Here is a 20,987-nt window from a genome sequence, read left to right as displayed (position 1 = left end):
TATTTATTTAAAACATTTCAGAGAAAATAGTATCGGTACCCCTCCTATAGTACAAATACTTCTCTACTATGGTACCGATACCTACATATAATCAATTTATGTTTCATATAAATAGAATAGGCATAATCAATTTATGTTTCATATAAATAGAATAGGCTTTTAATCACCATTCAACTTATAATCAATTTACATTTCAGATAACTACATATACTCTTCATAACTTATAACATATATTATTAAACATTGATTAATTTATGTCTATTTGACATCTGCTTATACATTTCTTTGAAAACCTTTTCATACATAAACCATTAGACTCTTCATTAATGTTTTATATAGTTACTCATTGTTCAAATTATATCAATTTTTTTTATTTGTCCAACATATATTGCCGAGAACTCAAGGTATGTAAGTACATTGAGGTTGTGCACTGGGTTGTAGTCGAAACTACCACATAGAATTACACCGAAGTGCCGCGTAGAATATGCACCTAAGTGCCACGTAGAAATGTCCCGAAGGACCACATAGAAATGTCCCGAAGGACCGCGTAGAATTTGTCCAGAAGGACCGCGTATAACCCTCGACCCTTGGCATGTCAACTATACCCTAATTCTCATAAAATATACTTTAGGCTTTAACCATATAATTGTTTTCATTTCATTATTTAAATTGTGTTTTATTCTCGTAGTGTACATTCACATAGAGTATCTTCACGTAGAACCTTTTCACTTAGCACATTTTCATTTATAACATTCTCAAGTAGAACATTTTTCATGTAGATTAGTTTCACGTAGCATTTTCCAAGTTTATCATTATTTCACATAGAACTTGTTCTCATAGTATTTAATTTCACATAGCATTTATTCAACATTTATCATATGCTCCCTGAATTTATTATTTATTCACATAGAATCTATATTTATGTTGTTTCATATATCATTATTCGAATTTTCAGTTATTCTCATAGAACATATTCACATAAATCATATACTTATAACATTTCACATGCAATATATATATATATATATATATTCATAACAATGAAATCGAAACAATATTTTTATAATACAATTTAGATAAAATCATCACATGATACAATTCATTTGGTTTATAAACATTTGAGGTTGGCTCATCGCAAGTCTTCCTCCAATTTTATATAAAGTAAGTAAGAATGCACTCACCTTTGCCTCACTTAAGCCATATACAACATCATTTTCACTTTAGCTTACTAACTTTACATGTTTATTCATTCAACACTGGTTTTCTTTCAAATCTACACATTAACATAACCCATGAATATCGAAGCTCAATTACATCTACCCAATTAACCTTTACTTAAACAAAACAAAACACTTAATTTAACATTTCAGACTGAATAGTATCGGTACCCCTCCTACAGTATCGATACTTCTCTACTATGGTACCGATACCCACTTCGGTATCGATACCATTTTAGCATTCTTGAATTTTATTTACAATTACAATATCGATACCTTATTCCTGGAATCGATACCTCTACATCAATATTGATACTTCTTCAACCAATATCGATATTGTTCATCTGATTCATACTATTTCCTTCAATTTAACCTTATAGTATCGATGTTGTTCTTCCAATACCAATACCCTTTCCCAGATTTCACTTATTTCACTTCGAATTTTGCTCAAAATTCACTTAATTCTCTTATCATTAACTCTATTCAGGCCCTTAAATAACACTTCTTACCACTAAATTATATCCATTAATCCATTATTTAACATCTCAACTTCTCCATAGAACTCTTGAACTAAAAATAATGCCTATCATTCAAACATGTTATTAATCCTTTCTAACACTTCTAACATCTTAATTAGACCCTTGACAAGTCAAATATACCTTTAAATATCCAAATACAATCAATTTTAATCAATTCTCTTGAGAACCCATTTTCCTAAATCACTATTAATTCTTCAATCCTTTAGCTTCTAATAATCTTTAAGCTTCCTTAAGCTTCTATATCCCTAAGGATTAAAAACCAACTCAAAAACGAAAGAAAAACCAGCTTGAAAAATAGCTCACCTTAGCATGGAGTTTCATGGGGAAGAGGAGAAGAAGAGAAGAGAAAGCTTCAAGACATTTCATTTCTTTCTTTATTTTTATCTCATTTTATATAGCCTTAGGAAAAGATATTTTAAGTTCCTTTATGCTAAAAGACCATTATGCCCTTCTATTTTTCCATTTTTGAATATAATTCCTAGACAATTCTCAAATTAGTCCTTGAACTTCTCAATTTATTCAATTTAAACCACCAAATTTTTAATCCTTACACTTTAGTTACCGACCCGATGTTTGGGGTATTATACAGTGATCATTGAAGCTAAGAACCTAAAGACTCTCACTCTTGATGAGCTTATTGGTTCTCTTCTCACTTATGAGTTTATGGTAAATGAATAACAAGAAGATGAAGAAAAGAAAAACAAGAAGAAAAATGAGGTAGACATTGCCTCCAAATCCACCAATGAGAGTAATCAAGACTTAAGTGAAGAGGTGAATGATGATGATGAAGAAGAAATGGCCAAGCTCTTCAAAAGATTCAAGAGATTCATGACTTCTAAGGAAGTGGAGCATGAATCAAGGGAAAAAAAAGGTCTCCCGGTGTGCTTCGAATGTCAAAGAATGGGACATGTCAAGTATGATTGTCCCCTCCTAAAGAAGAAGGGATCAACTAAGAAAAATGCATTTATGGCAGTTTGGAGTTTGAAGATAACTCCAATGATGAAGATGAAGTAGTCAACCTATGCCTCATGGCTATCGAAGAAGATTCAATGGTAACTTCTAGCTCTAGTGAATCAAATTATTATTCTTTTAATGAGTTACAAGTTGCCTATGATGAATTGTATTTGGAATTTGAGATCATGAATTCCAAATATAAGAAATTGATTTCAAAGTTAAAATGATTTTCTCTTGAAAGCTAAATTGGATTTTGAAAAGAAAAATGAAACTTTGAAAAATGATTTTGAGCTTTCAAAAACCAAAATTGAATATTTGGAAAAATAAAATCTTTAATTGAAAGTTAAGCTTGAATGCTTAACAAAAGAAAAAAATTGTTTCTAAAAACAATTCATCTATGTTAAAAATGGCAAAATACTCACATTGTCATTTTCATGGTCACAATGTACATACTTGTCCTATAAAGAAAAGAAAATCTTTTAAAATTAGACAAGTATGGGTTCCTTTGGGAACTAGAGACATTGGCACTAATCTTCTATGACCCAAAGCAATTGGGTACCAAAATCCAAATGAATGTCTCTTGTAGGTGTGTGGGAGCAATGATGATGAAAGTGAATATATTCAAATGCTCTAGCCACACTTAAAAAGGAATGAGTAACCTCTAACCTTAAAGCTTCTTAATTTTGTAAATTAGTTGCGTATTGGTTTTATGCATGCATGAGTATTAAGCATGAATGATACACATTGTTTATTGTCTCATGTATATTGAAAAGTGTATTATGATGAACATTTTCTAAAGTTTTAATGATTTTTCATAATTTTTAGTTTATCATAATAATTTTTGGTCAAAATTGGTTTTAATGCTTTGATTTTACAATTTTTAATTTTTGACCTTAATTTAAATGTTTATATGCAAGTAATTTATTTCAAATGATATCTCTCTTATAATTTATATCGATTTTTCAAATGCATAACATTTTTGGATAGATTTATGTACATGCACTTAAGTACAAAAATTGGGTAATGCATAAAGTATATTAGACTTTGATATATTGAATTTATTGTGTTACTAACATGTTTGTTCATCTTTGTTGAAATTCAATGTTTTTTAAGTGTCAAGCTTTTAAAGTCAAATTTCGTGTTTGGCATGCTTTTATTGAGGGGCGGCTTTGATTTTTCAAATGATTTAATGCTAAAATTTATACTTACTCTCCATTGTTATTTTTGAACCTTAAAGTTGAATTATTTTTGATATAACAAAAAATGGGAGAAGTATGAGTTTAAAAATTCAATTTCAAGAATGAAAAGGGAGAGGTTTGATATTTTCCAAATAGTTATTTTTTCATGAAATATTTTATTAAGGGGAGTTTTGCCAAAAAAAAAAATTCAAATGTTTTGTTATATCAAAAATGGGGAGATTGTTGAACTATGTTTTATAATATTTTGATATAACAAATTAAGGCAAAATGTTTTTTGGACTTGATTTAATTTGTTCAAAGTTTTTAAAAATAATTCAAAGTCCATTAAACTAGAATTTGAGCACAAAATTGTTTTCTGGGTACGTAGTACCGATACTGTTCATGTGGTACCGACACCAAAAGTAAGAGAAGTATTTATACTCTCTAGGTAGTATCGATACTACAAGTTTTTTTTCAAACAGCTCAAATTCCAGAATGAAAAATATGTACCGATACCCAAGGGGTACCGATACTACTTTACATAGTATTATTGATACCATGAGCATCGTATCAATAATGGTTAAGCCCAACAGTCTTTAACGGCTAGTTTATTTAAAAATTATAAAGGTAGTATCGATACTCATTAAAGGAGTACCGATACTCCCTGTCCTGGGAAGTTTTATTTTGCAAAAAATAATCCCCAACGGCTAGAAACGACCACAAACTCATTCTAACATATAAAAATAAGTTGAAGACACTTGAAGAAGGTTACAACACCTATCCAAGCAATTGAGATCAAGAGAAAAGCTCTTTCACTCTTATTTTTCCTTTTCTCTTGTACATATGTGTTTTTGAGCTCATTGTAAATCTTTATATTGTTTTCTTGCGAGCTTAATTCTTGTAAACACCTACCTTTGTAAGGTTTTCTTGTTTACATCTTTCAACCTTTGTAAAAGAGAGTGATTTTCGTTTAGCCATTGAAAAACTAAGGGTTTTGTAAAGGCTATCTCTTTGTCATTGAAAAAGAAAGAATAAATTAGTGAGTTTTGTTAGAAAATCCTTAGTGTGGAGCTAAGGAAGTAGATATAGACTTGGTTTAGAAGTCAAACCACTATAAATCATTTGCAAATTTTCTTATCTTTTTTTTTAACTCTATACCCAAAATTTTCAATTGATCAATTCACCCCCTCTTGGCAATATTCAGTTGTCAATTTGAGCTTCATCGCAATCCCAACATATGAGTTTTATTTTATCTTTAAATTTTTAAGTTGAATTAAGTTATTCGAATTTCTATTTAAATTCAAGTATACTTATTTATAATAGTATAATATATATTGGTTTAGATTTAAACAATTGTTCATAATCATATACGATATACATATATATTTCTTCATGTTCTTTTCTACATGTGTGAGTAAGATTTGTACTGTTAATTAATAAATTAAATATTATCTAAAATTATAAAATAATTTTATAATATTATATTTTAAGAATGGTGACTAGGTTTGAGTCCCCCAAACTTTAATCTTAGTTTAATTTATTTTATCTCTAGATAGTGACACATTAGAAGGAAAACAAATTTAATTAAATAAATTAAAATCAATAAAAAAATAACCCTCAATCAGGTGATGATGTGTGTCGTGATACATGTCATATCACATGATTGGAGGATTAAAATTTTGAATTAAATTAAAATTAGAATTAAATTAATAGATTCTATAAGTAATAAGTATCAAATATAAAATTATATCAATTTGATTAATTATTACGTAAATTCATCCATTAATTATTAACAATTTGTGACTTGATTGATATTAAATAATTAAATGAATTAACTGATAAAATTATTTATATTAATGTGCACAAATCTTGTAGATGCAACTGTAGAATCCAGAATTTTAAAAGAAACCAATACTCTCTTTAATTAGTGAAGTTATTCAATGAGTTCAAAATCATCTGATTTTTAACATCATCACACTTATTACTTTCATTAGAAAGTTATGCGGTACAATCTATAATTTCAAGTTAAAAAACGACGGAAATGAGACACGAGACACGATCGAAAATGTGACAAAAATATCACACTTCTGATTAGACACAATCTAAAATGTGATATTTTTATAACATATTTTATTCTAACCTAAAATATTATAGTTTTTGATCATATTTTCGTAGCATTCCATTTTCATCATTTTCAACTTTAAATTAAACCATAATTTCTTAGACTTTCGCCATTTCATATCTACAAAAGTTATTAATAAAGTAAGGAAACTAAGATCTTCCATTTCACGTGTGACTATTAAGTATATGTCATCTAATTAGAATATAATGTTAAGTTCAAATATTAAATTAAGATAAAATATTAAATAAAAAACCTCGCAATTATTCGGAAATAAAAATAAAAAAGCTTCAAAAACTAAAATAAAATAAAATATTAGATTCGATTCGATTCGATTCTGAAAACAGTATATCAAACCATCCATGTACTCTGTAAAACAACACCAAAATGCCGAGTAAGCAATATACTTTGTGATTTCACCATTACAACGAATTATAATTTTGTTATATAAATGAAAAAGAAAATAAAAAATATTAAAAAGGAAAAAGAAAAACTAGGGTCCCATAGCAAACACGTCCACTGGACATATGCAACCTCTCAATCAGGTGTGAAGCCAAGATTGCATACATGGCCTGTTTTTAATGTTATGCTAAAAGGTAATTTTTTTAAATACTAGTTATTTTCTTAGTCCAACAGCATGCGAGGATTCATATGCCTCACACACACGCCAGCATGTTTCATAAGTGTCTCATTGATACTCCAAAGACCACTGTTTATTTTTTTTACTAATAAATTATATTTAAATGAAACCAATTGACAGTTATTCACCATTTTGATAAAATTATTAAGAAATGTCAACAATTTTTAATTATAAAAATTATCTTTTAATTTTAAATGACAATACAATAATTTAGACAAAACCATACCATATCCATTTGTGTTGGTAAAAGGCAAAAAGTAGATTAGATTCGAATTTTTAAGTAATAGTTATAATAAGAGATGAAGTAGGAAAAGGGCAAATAAATTGAGAACCACAAGTCGTGTGGGTGCATTGGTAGTGGTAGGTGGCGGTTCAGCTCATATCAAACCAACACTCCATTTATCCGCCACGTCGCCCCCTCTTCCTTTTTAAGTTCATAAGATAATCCAATCTATTTTTTGATGAGATTTTTTTTTATTTCTTTTCAAAGCAATCGACGCATTTGAAATATTAAGTGAAAAGAAGGATTTGGATTTGGAATTCTTTTTTTAATAAAATAGTTTTCTCTTATGATACAAATCAATTTCTTTAAGAGGTGGATTTCTGCGCCAAACAAAACCAGATCCAAGCATACAAATGAAATCATGTTCGTTTATCACTGTAAAAATTACCTGGATGAGCTACGTCACAACACCTCTTACTTTCTTCCAAATATTTATCACCAGCTACACCCTCATCAAGGATCCAACCATGATGCTGCACCCTGTATTTGTATATGGAAGATTCATGATGTTATCTTGAGCCTGTTAAAATATGGAAATAGATGATAAATTACAAGATGAATGATTCATAAAATGCTTAAACAACACAAACCATGATATCAATACCACGGTAAGTTTTCAGAAACATTGTTATCAGATTATGAGAAAAACAAATGCTGAAAGGCTATCAGGAAACCATTCATCTCGTTCATACTACATTTAGCACATGGCCAACACAGAAACTGAACAAGTTTATATGCAAATCAAATGAAAAGGAAATTTTGATGAAAACTGAACAAGTACAATTGAAATGAAGACTTTGATGAACTAGTCTGGTCAGTGTTTGAACAAGTTGCCTTATTTCTAGCATGTAAACAGGAGTAGAGAGAACAAAGCAACTGAATCACAAGAAAGTTGTGAAACTCGAGAATTGTCATTAACAAGTAGTCAAAATGGGTGCTGGACTTTTCATTCTAATAAAAATTTGTTAAAGCTAGTTTTATTTGTTAGATGGCTGTTAACTAGGTTAGTTAGTTAGCAGGTATTATATAAATAAGAAATTATCTTGTAACATATTGCAGTTGAATATACTACAAGTATTTCCTCTGAATTATTTTTAACATGGTATATGCAGTCATTTTTTGATCCTAATATTCACGCTTTTGTTGCACGGCCCATTTCTCTCATTTGTTTGTTGGGCTTCAACTCGTTTTGTTGTTTCTTCTTTCTTTCTCTCCTCGTTTGTTTCTGGTACGTTTTTTCCCCTTGATTTCTTGCTGAGAATGGACACTATCACCGTCGACTTCAACAATCCATTGTATCTTCATCCGTCCGATACTCCTGATATATCTCTGGTTTCCCATCATCTTTCTTGGATTGAGAATTACACAATATGGAGCCGTTCAATGCGAATTGTGCTTCTGGCGAATAACAAACTAGGGTTTGTTGATGGCGATTGCTCTCGTGATGATTGTGCTGACGCTCTAAAAGCTCAATAGGATCGATGCAATGCTGTGGTTCTTTCTTGGATAATCAATTCTATCAGTAAGGATCTCTCTGCTGGGATTGTGTTCGCGACGAGTGCTGCTGTGGTATGGAATGATTTGAAGGAGAGGTTCGACAAGGTCGATGGTTCCATGGTTTTTTTCCGTCATCGAGAGATCGCCACGCTCACTCAAGGTGAAAATTTTGTTTCCAGCTATTTCACGAAATTGAAGCTGCTCTGGGATGAATACAATACTTTGTTTGCCTTCTCCACGTGTTCTTGTGATCTATCTCAACGGAATTCGATGCACGTCTCTCAGCAACGCTTGTTTCAGTTTGATGGGCCTCAATGAAACTTACGCTGCTCTTCAAATTCAAGTTTTATTGATGCAACCATTACCTTCTGTAAATCAAGCCTACTCGATGATGGTTAGAGAAGAATCTCATCGGCTTCACTTGTCAGGAGTTGTCCCTTCCATTGAATCTTCATTCATTTATTCCAATGCTGCTGGGGCTCGTCGAAAGTTCACAGGGACTTGTGACCACTGTAAAGTTAAAGGTCACAAGAAGGAGAATTTATATCGCCTCATTGGTTTTCGGGCTGATTTCAAGTTTAGCAAGAAGAGAGGTGCTCCTTTGGCTATGGTTGCTGTCAATTCTGATCTTCCTGCTGGAGTGGGTTCTGATGTTGTTTCTCCAAGTTCGAGTTTCTCAGTTGTCTCTTCTGCTCCACCTGTTTTTACTCCAGAGCAGTACACTCAATTACTGAGGCTTCTCAACAAGGCTTCGGTTGCAGATTCCTCTGTGAATCTGGCAGGTATTTCCCTTTCTTGCTCTCTTGCTACACATTCTATTCAATGGATCTTGGATTCTGGTGCAACGGACCATATATTGTCTGATTTCATTGGCTTGGATATCCTGTTTCATGTTCTTCTCGTTTTGTTCAGCTTCCAAATGGAAAATCTTCTCATGTTACTCATATAGGGTCTGTTAGGTTGCAAAATGGCATTTGTTTGTCTAATGTTTTGTTTGTGCCAAATTTCACTCATTATCTCATTTCAGTTTCAAAATTGACTCGTGAGTTAAACTGTACTATTCTGTTTTATCCTCATTTCTGCTTATTGCAGGATAGTTACAATTGCATGATGAGGGAGATTGGTAAGGAATCTAGGGGTCTTTATCTGTTACATTCTTCGAGTAATGTCAATTCTTTTTTTTCTTCAATTGTTATGCCTTCCAATGATATTCGTTCTGCTTGTATGGTTTCTGATATCAATAAATACGCCTTTGGCATTCCAGATTAGGGCATGTTCCTGCTGTTCAATTTAATATGTTGCCTATGTTTAATAATACTTCTGTTAATTCAAATTCTGTTCATGATTGTTCCATTTGTCCTCTCGCTAGGCAGTCTATGTTACCCTTCCCCTCCAGTACATCTAAGTCTGTCATTCCTTTTGCTTTAATTCACCTTGATCTGTGGGGTCCTTACAGATTTTCCGCATATAGTGGTCACCGTTACTTCCTCACTATTGTAAATGACTTCTCTAGAATGACTTCGGTGTATTTACTGAAGTTGAAAAGTGACACTGTTTTATGTCTCCAAATTTTTTTTGCCTGTGTTAAAACACAATTTGATGCCACTATTAAAACCATTCATAGTGACAATGGTCGTAAGTTCTTTAATTCTGTTTGTTCGCCCTTATTTTCTTCTCTTGGCATCTCTCATCAAAGTTCATATGTCAGTACTCCCCTACAGAATGGGGTTGTCGAACGAAAACATAAACATCTCTTGGAGGTGGCTAGGGCTCTCAAATTTCAATCTAAGGTCCTTATAAAATTCTGGGGTGAATGCATTCTTGCTGCTTGTTACATTATAAATAGACTTCCATGATCTGTCTTGTCTTAGAAATCACCATTTGAAACATTTTATGGCAAGCCTCCCAATTTTGATCATTTTCGTATTTTTGGTTGCCTTTGTTTTTCTACTCGATTAAATAATACAGACAAATTTGCTTTTCGGGCTATTCCTTCAGTTTTTCTTGGTTACTCTTTAAGTCAAAAAGGTTGCCTCCTCTTTAATCTAGATTCCAAGTCCTTTTATGTTAGTCGAGATGTCATATTTCATAAAAAAATAGTTTTCTTTTCATACTTCATCAGATTCATAAACTTTTTTCTTTTTTTTTACTTCTACTCCTCATGTAGCAGATTCTGATTTTTTGGTTTTACATGTTCCTCAAAATAGTTCTCAGCCCTCTTCTTGTACTTTGCAACCACCTTTACAACCCTCTTCACCTTTACAACCTTTGTCACTTGCCCCTGTACAGTCATCACCTCTGCAACCTGTTTCTAATTTATCCTCTGATATTGTTCCTGATTTTACTTCAGTAAATGCACCAGTCTCTAGAAGATCCTGTGTTTTAAAAAGCGCGTTTGAGGCGCTAGGCGAGGCGTTTAGAAGAAAGCCTCTGACCACCAAGGCGGTAGCGAGTACATGAGGCGGCGATTCAGTCGTCTGAGGCGGCGAGAGATGACAAGGCGACGAGGCGATGCTTTTAGCGATTCACGTACAATGACCCATTTCAGATGAATCGATCTAACGACCGTACTATTAACTGCACAACATGAGAAATTTGAGAGAAAATAAAATAAGAAATGCAAGAAAACTTCTATGTTTCTCTTCCTTGTTTCTTTGTTGTTGCGATCGAGCTCTCTTTTTCTTTGTCCGAAACTGAAAATAGCAACTTACTCGTCTTTTCTTAGTTTTTTTCTCATTTTTTTAATTCAAGAAAGAAAGCTTTGGAGAGTGACACGTGCACTCCAGTTGGATCTATCCGCTGCCACGCCTTGTCGACAGTGTGGATGACTTAATATCAACCGTTGGATTTCTCATCTGTGAACCACCCTCGATAAAATCATCCGTTTAATCTTGACAGATGGATAAAATTGTATTTATATTTAAATAAATAAAACCAATTCATATAAGATAAATAAAAAACACAACTAAATCATAAAATTTTAGATTGCAATTTAACTCATAAATTTATGAAATTATTTTGTATATAGAGAGCACCAGGAAAAAACACACACACAGACACATATATGCATATTATATATATAATACCTCACAAAATTAAATTTTGATTTATTTTATATGTTAATAGCGGATTGGTGGTTTACATATGGAGCCTCAGTATCGGAGTTACAGAAATTTACAATCCGAGTTCTTAGCCTAACTTGTAGTGCTACGGGTTGCGAGAGGAACTGTAGCGTTTTTCAACAACTTTATTCAAAAAAGAGAAATAGATTGGCACAAAGTCGTTTAAATGACATGGTGTATGTCAAGTTTAATCGTTCTTTGCGACAGAGATATCAAAAAAAGGATACCACAAATCCTATTCTTTTAAAGGAAATAGATGAAAGCAACGAGTGGTTGATGGGCCATATAGACGATGAAGATGGTGAGGAGGAGGACTTTGTCTTTGATGGAGATGATTTAACATGGTCTATTGTTGATAAGCTTCTGGGGTATCTAAAGCTACTTATTCCATTAGAAGAACATCTACATCAAGTTCATCAAGAGATAGAGGAAAGGGTGTTGCCCAAACCTCCACTTGTAGAAGGCCCTCAACTGGACTAAATTTAATTGATGAAGACGATGAAGAGATAGAACAGGATATTGGACTTTTCGAAGATGATGGGGATGAGGAGGTGCTTGGGATTGATGTTGATGACGATGATGATGAAGATGAGTTTTAGGCATTTTGATTATTGATGATGTTTTTTATTTGTCTTTTTGAGATACAATATGACATATGCTACTTGGTGTTTTTGCTTATTAAGTTGTTTTGTGTTTGAGGTATGGTTATAAAATATTTACAAATGTTTTGTAAAATTAAGCGCCTCGCGTACGTGAATCTCTCGCCTCAAAGCGCCTAAAAAATTGAGGCTCTCAGGTAGCTAATCGCCTTGGAGCGCCTCGCGCCTTTTAAAACACAGAGAAGATCTACTAGAATCTCAAAACCTCATTCATGGTTACAAAATTATACTTGCACTTGTCAATCTTCTTCATCTGCAAGACAATCTAGTTTTTTGTCTTTGGATACAATACATGGATTGTTGAGCCATTACCCCGGGAAAAGTTGCTATTAGATGCAAGTACGTTTATAGGGTGAAATACAAGGCATCAGGTGAGGTTGAAAGGTACAAAGCTCGCCTTGTTGCCAAGGGTTATAATCAAAATGAGGGAATTAATTATGTTGACACCTTCTCTCCTGTTGCTAAAATGGTCACTATCAGAACTGTCTTGGCTCTTGCTTCTGTTTTTCATTGGCCATTGTTTCAAATGGATGTGTTTAATGCATTCTTACAGGGTGACCTTGTTGAAGAAGTTTATATGGATTTGCCTGAAGGATTTTGTACTCAGGGGGAGAATATGGTTTGTAAGCTACAAAAATCTTTGTATGTGCTTAAACAAGCATCAAGGCAATGGAATTTAAAGCTTACTGAAGCTTTAATCTCTGTAGGTTTCATGCAAAGTAAGCATGATTACTCATTGTTCACTAAACAATAGCAAGGTAGAATTGTTGTTTTATTAGTCTCTGTGGATGACTTGCTTATAACTGGGAATGATGAGATCTTGATCTATGAGCTCAAGCAAACTTTGAATTGCAATTTTAGAATGAAGGATCTTGGAGAATTAAAATATTTCCTTAGTATTGAGGTCTTAAGGTCAAAAGAGAGAATTTTGCTAAATCAAATGAAATATGCCCTTGAGCTTATCAATGGTTTAGGGGAAGCTAAGGTTGTTTCAACTCCTTTAGAGAATAACTTAAAACTGACAACTGCAGATTATGACAAGGTGGTTGAACAGGATGTTGATGATGGTCTGGTAGAAGAAAAAACAGTGTATCAGAGGTTGATTGGAAGGATGATATATCTCACTTACACTATACCAGATATTACATATGCAGTCAATTACTTGAGTCAATTTATGCAATGTCCGAAGAAGTCATATATGGATGTTGCACTCAGAATAATTAGATACATCAAGAAAGAACTGGGACAAGGAATTCTACTGCCAGCATCTAACGGTTTTCAAATTAGAGCTTATTGTGATTCTGACTGGGTTTCTTGTCCTATGACAAGGAAGTCAATTACTGGTTTTTGCATCGAAATTGAAGGATCCTTGATATCTTGGAAGTCAAAGAAGCAAATGTGATTACAAGGTCCTCGACAGAAGCAGAGTACAAAGCCATGGCTATTGTTACAGCTGAGATAACTTGGCTAAAAAGTCTTCTTGAAGAATTGAATGTGAAGAACTTATAGCCAGTAAAATTACACTGTGACAGCAAGGCATCACTTAAGATTGCAGCCAACCCTGTTTTTCATGAACATAAAGCACATAGAAATTGACTGTCACTTTGTACTAGAGAAGATTCAAGAGAAGATGATCTAGACTGAGCATGATCTACTCGTGAGCAGTTTGCTAATATGACGAAAGCTTTGGGACAACAACAACATGGTTAACTGCTTTCCAAGTTGGGTGTAAAAAGTGTTTTTTGGTTCCCAACTTGAGGGGGGTGTTAAAGCTAGGCAGTTGGAGTTAGTTTTATTTATTAGATGGTTGTTAGCTTGGTTAGTTAGTTAGCAGGTATTATATAAATAAGAATTTATCTTGTAACAAATTGTGGTTGAATATACTACAAGTATTTCCCCTGAATTATTTTCAACAAAATTCAAATGCTTTTATGGCATTTGCATGCAAAATTTAAGAGAACAATATTAAACTGAAGAATTATGAATCAATTCACAAGCATCATAATCCATAATAAAAGACCATCTTAATTAAATGTGAATTTAGTAAAGATTGTGAACCAACAAAGTGTTGAAAGTATTAAAATGGTTTTCAAGTTTGGTAACCAACTTTGAAAAAATGGTTTTCAAAGTTTGGTAAATTTCTTTGAAAATGGTTTTCAAAGTTTTGTAAATGTTTCTTTGAAAAATAGTTTTTCAAAGTTTGGTAGATGTTTGTTGAAAAATGATAATGGGATAATCACAATTAATCCCTAGGTTTTAGGGTATTTACAAGATTAAGTCCTTAAGTTTCAACTATAAATACCCTAGCTCATTTAGCTTCAAAACCATCCCAAAAATCATTTTTTTCTCCCAATACTAGAGAGTTTTCTTGTGAGTAGTGAGTGTTTTGTAAACACCTGTAAATTTTCTCTCTTAGTAAAAGATCTGCAGCAGTCCGGAGATGTAAGCACAATTGGCTGAACTCCGTTATCAATTTCGGGTATTATTTTTCCGCTTTTATTTTGCATTCTCACTAATCTGGTTATAGGAAAATTACTTGTACTTGGTTTATTTCCCAACAACTAGTATCAGAGCTTTTGGGTTGTGAATTTTGTCAATTTTTTGCGAGGTACTATTTGGGTTACTATTCACGTAAATAGTGAATTTTGTGAATAGTGAAATTCGGTCGGCGATACGAGTTTGTCGACGGATGTGTTCTAATACACGGCGGTTCGCAAAAATTTTCAGAAACGATCCAAACGAAGCCAGATTCGAGTGTGAGCGATGGCTGCAGACGAAGGGAAGGTGAAAATTGAAAAGTTCGATGGTGCGGACTTTGGATTTTGGAAGATGCAAATTGAAGATTTTCTATACCAGAAAAATCTATATCAACCCCTCTCAGGAAAATAACCAGAGGGCATGAAGAATGAAGACTGGGCTCTTCTCGACAGACAAGCCCTCGGAGTTATCCGACTGACGTTATCCCGCAATGTTGCTTTCAACATAGCAAAGGAAAAGACCACGGCGGGTCTTATGACGGCTCTCTCCAGTATGTATGAGAAGCTATCGGTCTCAAACAAAGTTCATTTGATGAGGCGATTATTCAATTTGCGGATGACGGTAGGGGCATCGGTGGCACAACACCTAAATGAACTCAACACAATCACAACCCAGTTGAGTTCAGTGAAAATTGAATTTGATGATGAAGTTCGAGCTTTAATTCTCTTATCATCTTTACCAGACAGTTGGAATGCTACTGTTACAGCAGTCAGCAGTTCGTCGGGAAACAACAAATTAAAATTCGACGATGTTCGGGATCTGGTACTGAGCGAAGAAATTCGACGGAGAGAATCGGGTGAAGCATCAACCTCCTCAGCCTTGCACACGGAGTCCAGAGGGAGAACTTCAGAAAGAAATTCAAATCGTGGCAGATCGAAATCCAGAAGGGGAAAATCAAGAACAGGAAATAAAGATTTTACCTGTTATAATTGCGGCAAGAAGGGCCACTTCAAAAGAGATTGCCAAGCACCGAAGAAAAATACCGGCGCACAGGAATCTGCCAACATGACGGAGGAGACAGGTGATGCCATGATTTTAAGCGTCAACAATCCGATTGAATCATGGATTTTGGATTCATGGGCATCTTTCCACTCCACGTCATGCCAAGAAATCATGGAGAACTATGTCAGTGGTGATTTTGGGAAGGTTCATCTTGCTGATGATGAAACCTTGAAGATCGTCGGAAAAGGAGACATCCGACTAAAGCTGCCAAACCAAACCACTTGGAAGCTGACAGGAGTGAGACATATTCCTGGTCTCAAAAGAAATTTGATTTCTGTAGGACAGCTTGATAGAGAAGGATACAGTACAACCTTTTCAGGTTGTGAATGAAAGATTACCAAAGGAGAACTCGTCATTGCTCGTGGTAAGAAGACTGGTACTCTCTATGTAACCTCAAATTTAGAGAATATCATTGCAGTAGCAGATGCTGATGGAAAATCAAACCTATGGCACCAAAGGCTTGGCCATATAAGCGAGAAAGGGATGAAGACACTTTTGTCAAAGGGGAAGCTGTCGGATCTAAAGAATGTAGATGTCGGACTATGCGAGGATTGCATCTTTGGCAAACAAAAGAAAGTCAACTTTGCAAAGATTGGTAAGACACCCAAGGCTGAAAAGTTAGAGTTAGTTCATACTGATGTATGGGGACCATCTCCAGTTCCATCTCTTGCAGGCTCATTATATTATGTCACCATCATCGATGATTCTACAAGGAAGGTGTGGGTTTATTTTCTGAAGAAAAAATCAGAAGTCTTTGATACATTCGGAAAATGGAAGGCCATGGTGGAAAATGAGAATGGTATAAAAGTTAAGCGGTTGAGGTCTGACAATGGAGGAGAGTACAAAAATAGGAGATTCAGAGATTTTTGCGCAAACAATGGGATCAAGATGGAGACAACAGTTCCCATGACACCGCAGTAGAATGGCGTAGCAGAGCGCATGAACAGAACTCTGAATGAACGTGCCAGAAGCATGAGGATACATGCCGGATTGCCCAAATTTCTATGGGCTGAAGCTATTAACACTGCAGCTTAACTGATCAACCGTGGGCCCTCAGTTCATTTGGATGGCAGAATACCAGAGAAGTTTGGAGCAAGAAAGAAATAAACCTTTCACACTTAAGAGTGTTTGGTTGTATTTCTTATGTACACATAGACTCTGCTGAAAGAAGTAAACTTGATGCTAAGTCCAACAAATGTGCCTTTGTTGGTTACGGCGGTGATGAGTTCGGTTACCGGTTTTGGGACTATGAAAATCAGAAGATCATTAGAAGCAGAGATGTCATTTTCAATGAGAATGTGATGTACAAAGACAGGTCAACTGTAGAATCAAGCAGCTCCAATACCAAAGCTGAAACAAAGGAATTTGATGAGTTTGAGGAGATTTCTGGAAATGATGTTCAGATCAGTCCTGAAGCAGTTCAAGAAGAACCAGGCACACCGGAACTAAGACGCTCCTCCAGAATTCCTAAACCAACCCAACGATATTCTCCTTCTTTGCACTACTTATTGCTGACTGACAATGGTGAACCAGAGTGCTATGATGAAGCAATGTAAGTGGAGGATTCAGTCAAGTGGGAGTCTTCCATGAAAGATGAGATGAACTCGCTTTTGTCAAATCAGACGTGGGAATTAGCTGAATTACCACCAGGCAAGAAAGCGCTTCACAACAAGTGGATTTACAGGATCAAAGAAGAGCACGATGGGAGCAAACGCTACAAAGCGAGATTGGTTGTCAAAGGTTTTCAGCAAAAAGAAGGTATTGACTACAATGAATTTTCTCTCTAGTCGTGAAACTGTCTACAATCAGACTGGTGTTGAAAATTGTAGTTGCAGAGAATTTACATCTTGAGCAGTTAGATGTAAAGACAACTTTCCTTTATGGTGATTTGGAGGAAGAAATCTATATGAGGCAGCCAGAAGGCTTCATAGAGGCAGACAAGAAAAACCTGGTATGTAGGTTGAAGAAGAGCTTGTATGGTTTAAAACAAGCTCCTAGACAGTGGTACAAGAAGTTCGATAGTTTCATGAGTAGCAGTGGTTTTACCAGATGCCAAGCAGATCATTGTTGCTACATCAAGAGGTTCGACAATAGCTTCATTATTTTATTGTTGTACGTTGATGACATGCTCGTTACAGGCTCAGACATGCAAGAGATTATAAACTTGAAGCAAAAATTATCAAAGCAGTTTGCTATGAAGGATCTGGGCGCTGCAAAGCAGATTCTGGGATGTGGATCAAGAGAGACACAAAGTCAGGGAATTTGATATTATCACAGGCTGAGTACATCAACAAAGTACTCTCCAGGTTCAACATGCTAGATGCTAAACCAGTAAGTACACCTTTAGGTGTTCATTTCAGACTCTCCAAAGAACAGTCACCAAAGACGGAGGAATAACGTGCACACATGGTGAAGGTGCCGTACGCCTCAGCGATTGGAAGTCTGATGTATGCCATGGTTTGTACCAGACCAGATATTGCTCAAGCAGTGGGAGCTGTTAGCAGGTACATGAATAATCCGGGCAAGGTACACTGGGAATCAATCAAATGGATCCTCAGATATCTGCGAGGTACCACAAACAAAGCACTTTGTTTCAAAGGTGGAGATACGATACTGACAGGCTATGTAGTGCTGACTTAGCCGGAAATGTTGACATTAGAAGGAGCACTACAGGGTATGTCTATACTCTAGGAGGAACCACAGTGAGTTGGGTTTCTCAACTACAGAAGATAGTTGCTCTCTCCACAACTGAAGCAGAATATGTCGCTGTTACGGAAGCTAGCAAGGAGATGGTTTGGCTCCAAAGTTTCTTGGAAGAGTTAAGCAAGAAATAAGAAAACAATGTCTTGTATTGCGACAGTCAAAGTGCTATACATCTAGCAAAGAATCCGTCTTTTCATTCCAAGACAAAGCACATACAATTGCGATATCATTTTATCCGGTCTCTTCTGGAAGATGAGATTTTAAAACTTGAAAAGATCAGTGGAGCTCAAAATCCGGCAGATATGTTGACAAAGACGGTGACTACAGACAAACTGAAGTTGTGTTCAACTTCAGTTGGCATGCTAGAGTAACAAGACTAGAAAAGCTGTTGCATTGATCGAGGTGTGAAGACAGATTAAAATCAGTCTTCAAGTGGGAGATTGTTGAAAGTATTAAAATGGTTTTCAAGTTTGGTAACCAACTTTGAAAAAATGGTTTTCAAAGTTTGGTAAATGTTTCTTTGAAAATGATTTTCAAAGTTTGGTAAATGTTTCTTTGAAAAATAGTTTTTCAAAGTTTGGTAGATGTTTGTTGAAAAATGATAATGGGATAATCACAATTAATCCCTAGGTTTTAGGGTATTTACAAGATTAAGTCCTTAAGTTTCAACTATAAATACCCTAGCTCATTTAGCTTCAAAACCATCCCAAAAATCATTTCTTTCTCCCAATACTAGAGAGTTTTCTTGTGAGTAGTGAGTGTTTTGTAAACACCTGTAAAGTTTCTCTCTTAGTAAAAGATCTACAGCAGTCCGGAGACGTAAGCACAATTGGCTGAACTCTTATCAATTTCGGGTATTATTTTTCCGCTTTTATTTTGCATTCTCACTAATCTGGTTATAGGGAAATTACTTGTACTTGGTTTATTTCCCAACGCAAAGCATCTCTGAAATGTTGTTAAAACAAAGCTTTTATTGCAATTTTACCAAAACAAAAACGAATGAACAATGGCATAATCAAAAGTACAGCAGAAAGCAGAAAATCAATCATCGAAGAGAATTGAAACCTATAGGTTCAGCAATCCAGAAGGTGGAAGAAAGCACTGGAAAACCATATAACCTATCTCTCCCACCACGACAACTGAATGCATATGCTCTGTTAGCAACTTGGAAAAGTTAATTAAAAGAAATACAAATTCAAGGTTAATACATAGTTTAGTTACTTGTGTTTCAGTAAGATCTAATGTGTAATAAAACATCAAACTTTTTAGAGGTTGAAATGTCATCTTCGATGATATGCTGGGATCGAGAAATAGAGCAAAGTTTGCTAATAAGGCAGACATGTAAATGGAAAAGTCTTCATATATACATTGATCATGTATAAGTTTTGCTATAAATAGTTGCTTGTTTTATCCATTCAGGGCTGGTTAACAAATATTATTAAGATTTATAACACATTGAAATCCTTTCACCGACTACTTATACGGTTCAGTCCCATCTTAAAGAAGTTTAATCGCATTCTAACATTCTCACCCTACCATTAGCCTCAACTGCTCAATATAAAATTTTCTCATCATACAACTTCTCTAGGTTCACCTATCCTCTCTACCACGATAAAACCCCTCCTAAGAACATTCTCTAACTGTTTTCGACGTTATGGTAAGAACGGCACCCACCAACAATTTCATACACCGATAGTATACTAACAAAAAGAAATTTAAAAAAAACAATGTATTTGTTTACATACATTATTACAAGTTGTGACGTTAATAGACAAGGGTGTTCAAGGCAAAAAGGTGAAGAATGACGGACATTTAGAGTCTTGTTTTCTGCATTTCTTCATCGTAAGTCCTTAAAAAAATTATGATTTTTGAATCTTGTAGATAAAAAGTTTAATCCTTATTTTATTCTAAAGCTCTCACAACAGTCAAGATAAAACTCCACTATAATTAATTTCAATCATAATTTAACTTAAATATTATTTTGTCAACAATATAATAATTTTTTAACTTAATGATTAGGCACCGAATCTCTTGAAAGTTGTCAAGTTCTCACGACCTAAGACAACGATTTTTTATTAAATTGTAATAAATCGATAAATAATTAATCTTGACATTTATGTAAATTAGAATTGTGTCTATTCAGTTATACATAAAATATAAGGACTTGTCTAAAGAAAATAATAAAGTAGACGGTTCTTTTTACTAGATTTTATCCATAGCAGTGAAGTTGTTGTTGGCGATTACACCGAAAAATCATCTTTTAGAACTTTAATTACCTGTCAGATATCCTTTTATCTTTATTTATCAATCTAACACCCTTTGCAGAAAGTCGCATCCTTGAAGCGCGATTTACGTTGATCTGGCACCACGTGGGATAAGGCGTGGCACATGCATCACGCCTTGTGAATCGTGTAAAAAACCCGGATGCTAATTTTGTAAATATATTTAAAATGGTGATGAATATGTAATTAATTTCTATTAGTGTTATATTTGTGTAAAAACGTCAACTTTATTTATTTATTTTTTGTGAAATTTT

At 34.3% G+C, this 20,987-nt stretch overlaps 1 protein-coding gene across 2 annotated transcripts; it reads left to right on the top strand.

The window, feature by feature from the left end:
- Window positions 1-8,214: 8,214 nt before the first annotated feature.
- On the top strand, window positions 8,215-11,127 carry LOC120123525. Of its 2 annotated transcripts, none has more exons than XM_039142667.1 (2): window positions 8,215-9,209; window positions 10,778-11,127. In XM_039142667.1, exons 1-2 carry the CDS (start codon window positions 8,636-8,638, stop codon window positions 10,885-10,887), a joined length of 684 nt encoding a protein of 227 aa, XP_038998598.1. In that variant the 5' UTR covers window positions 8,215-8,635; the 3' UTR covers window positions 10,888-11,127. The 2 variants fall into 2 exon arrangements, with proteins under 2 accessions (XP_038998598.1, XP_038999107.1); XM_039143176.1 differs by lacking the exon at window positions 10,778-11,127 and adding an exon at window positions 9,520-9,700.
- The last annotated feature ends 9,860 nt before the right edge of the window (window positions 11,128-20,987 follow it).

This window comes from Hibiscus syriacus, unplaced genomic scaffold (assembly GCF_006381635.1).
Source record: "Hibiscus syriacus cultivar Baekdansim isolate YM2019G1 unplaced genomic scaffold, ASM638163v2 tig00000002_pilon, whole genome shotgun sequence".
NCBI classification, from domain to species: domain Eukaryota; kingdom Viridiplantae; phylum Streptophyta; class Magnoliopsida; order Malvales; family Malvaceae; genus Hibiscus; species Hibiscus syriacus.
Note: the sequence above shows the minus strand (reverse complement) of the source record. Positions and strands in the feature narration are given on the sequence as shown.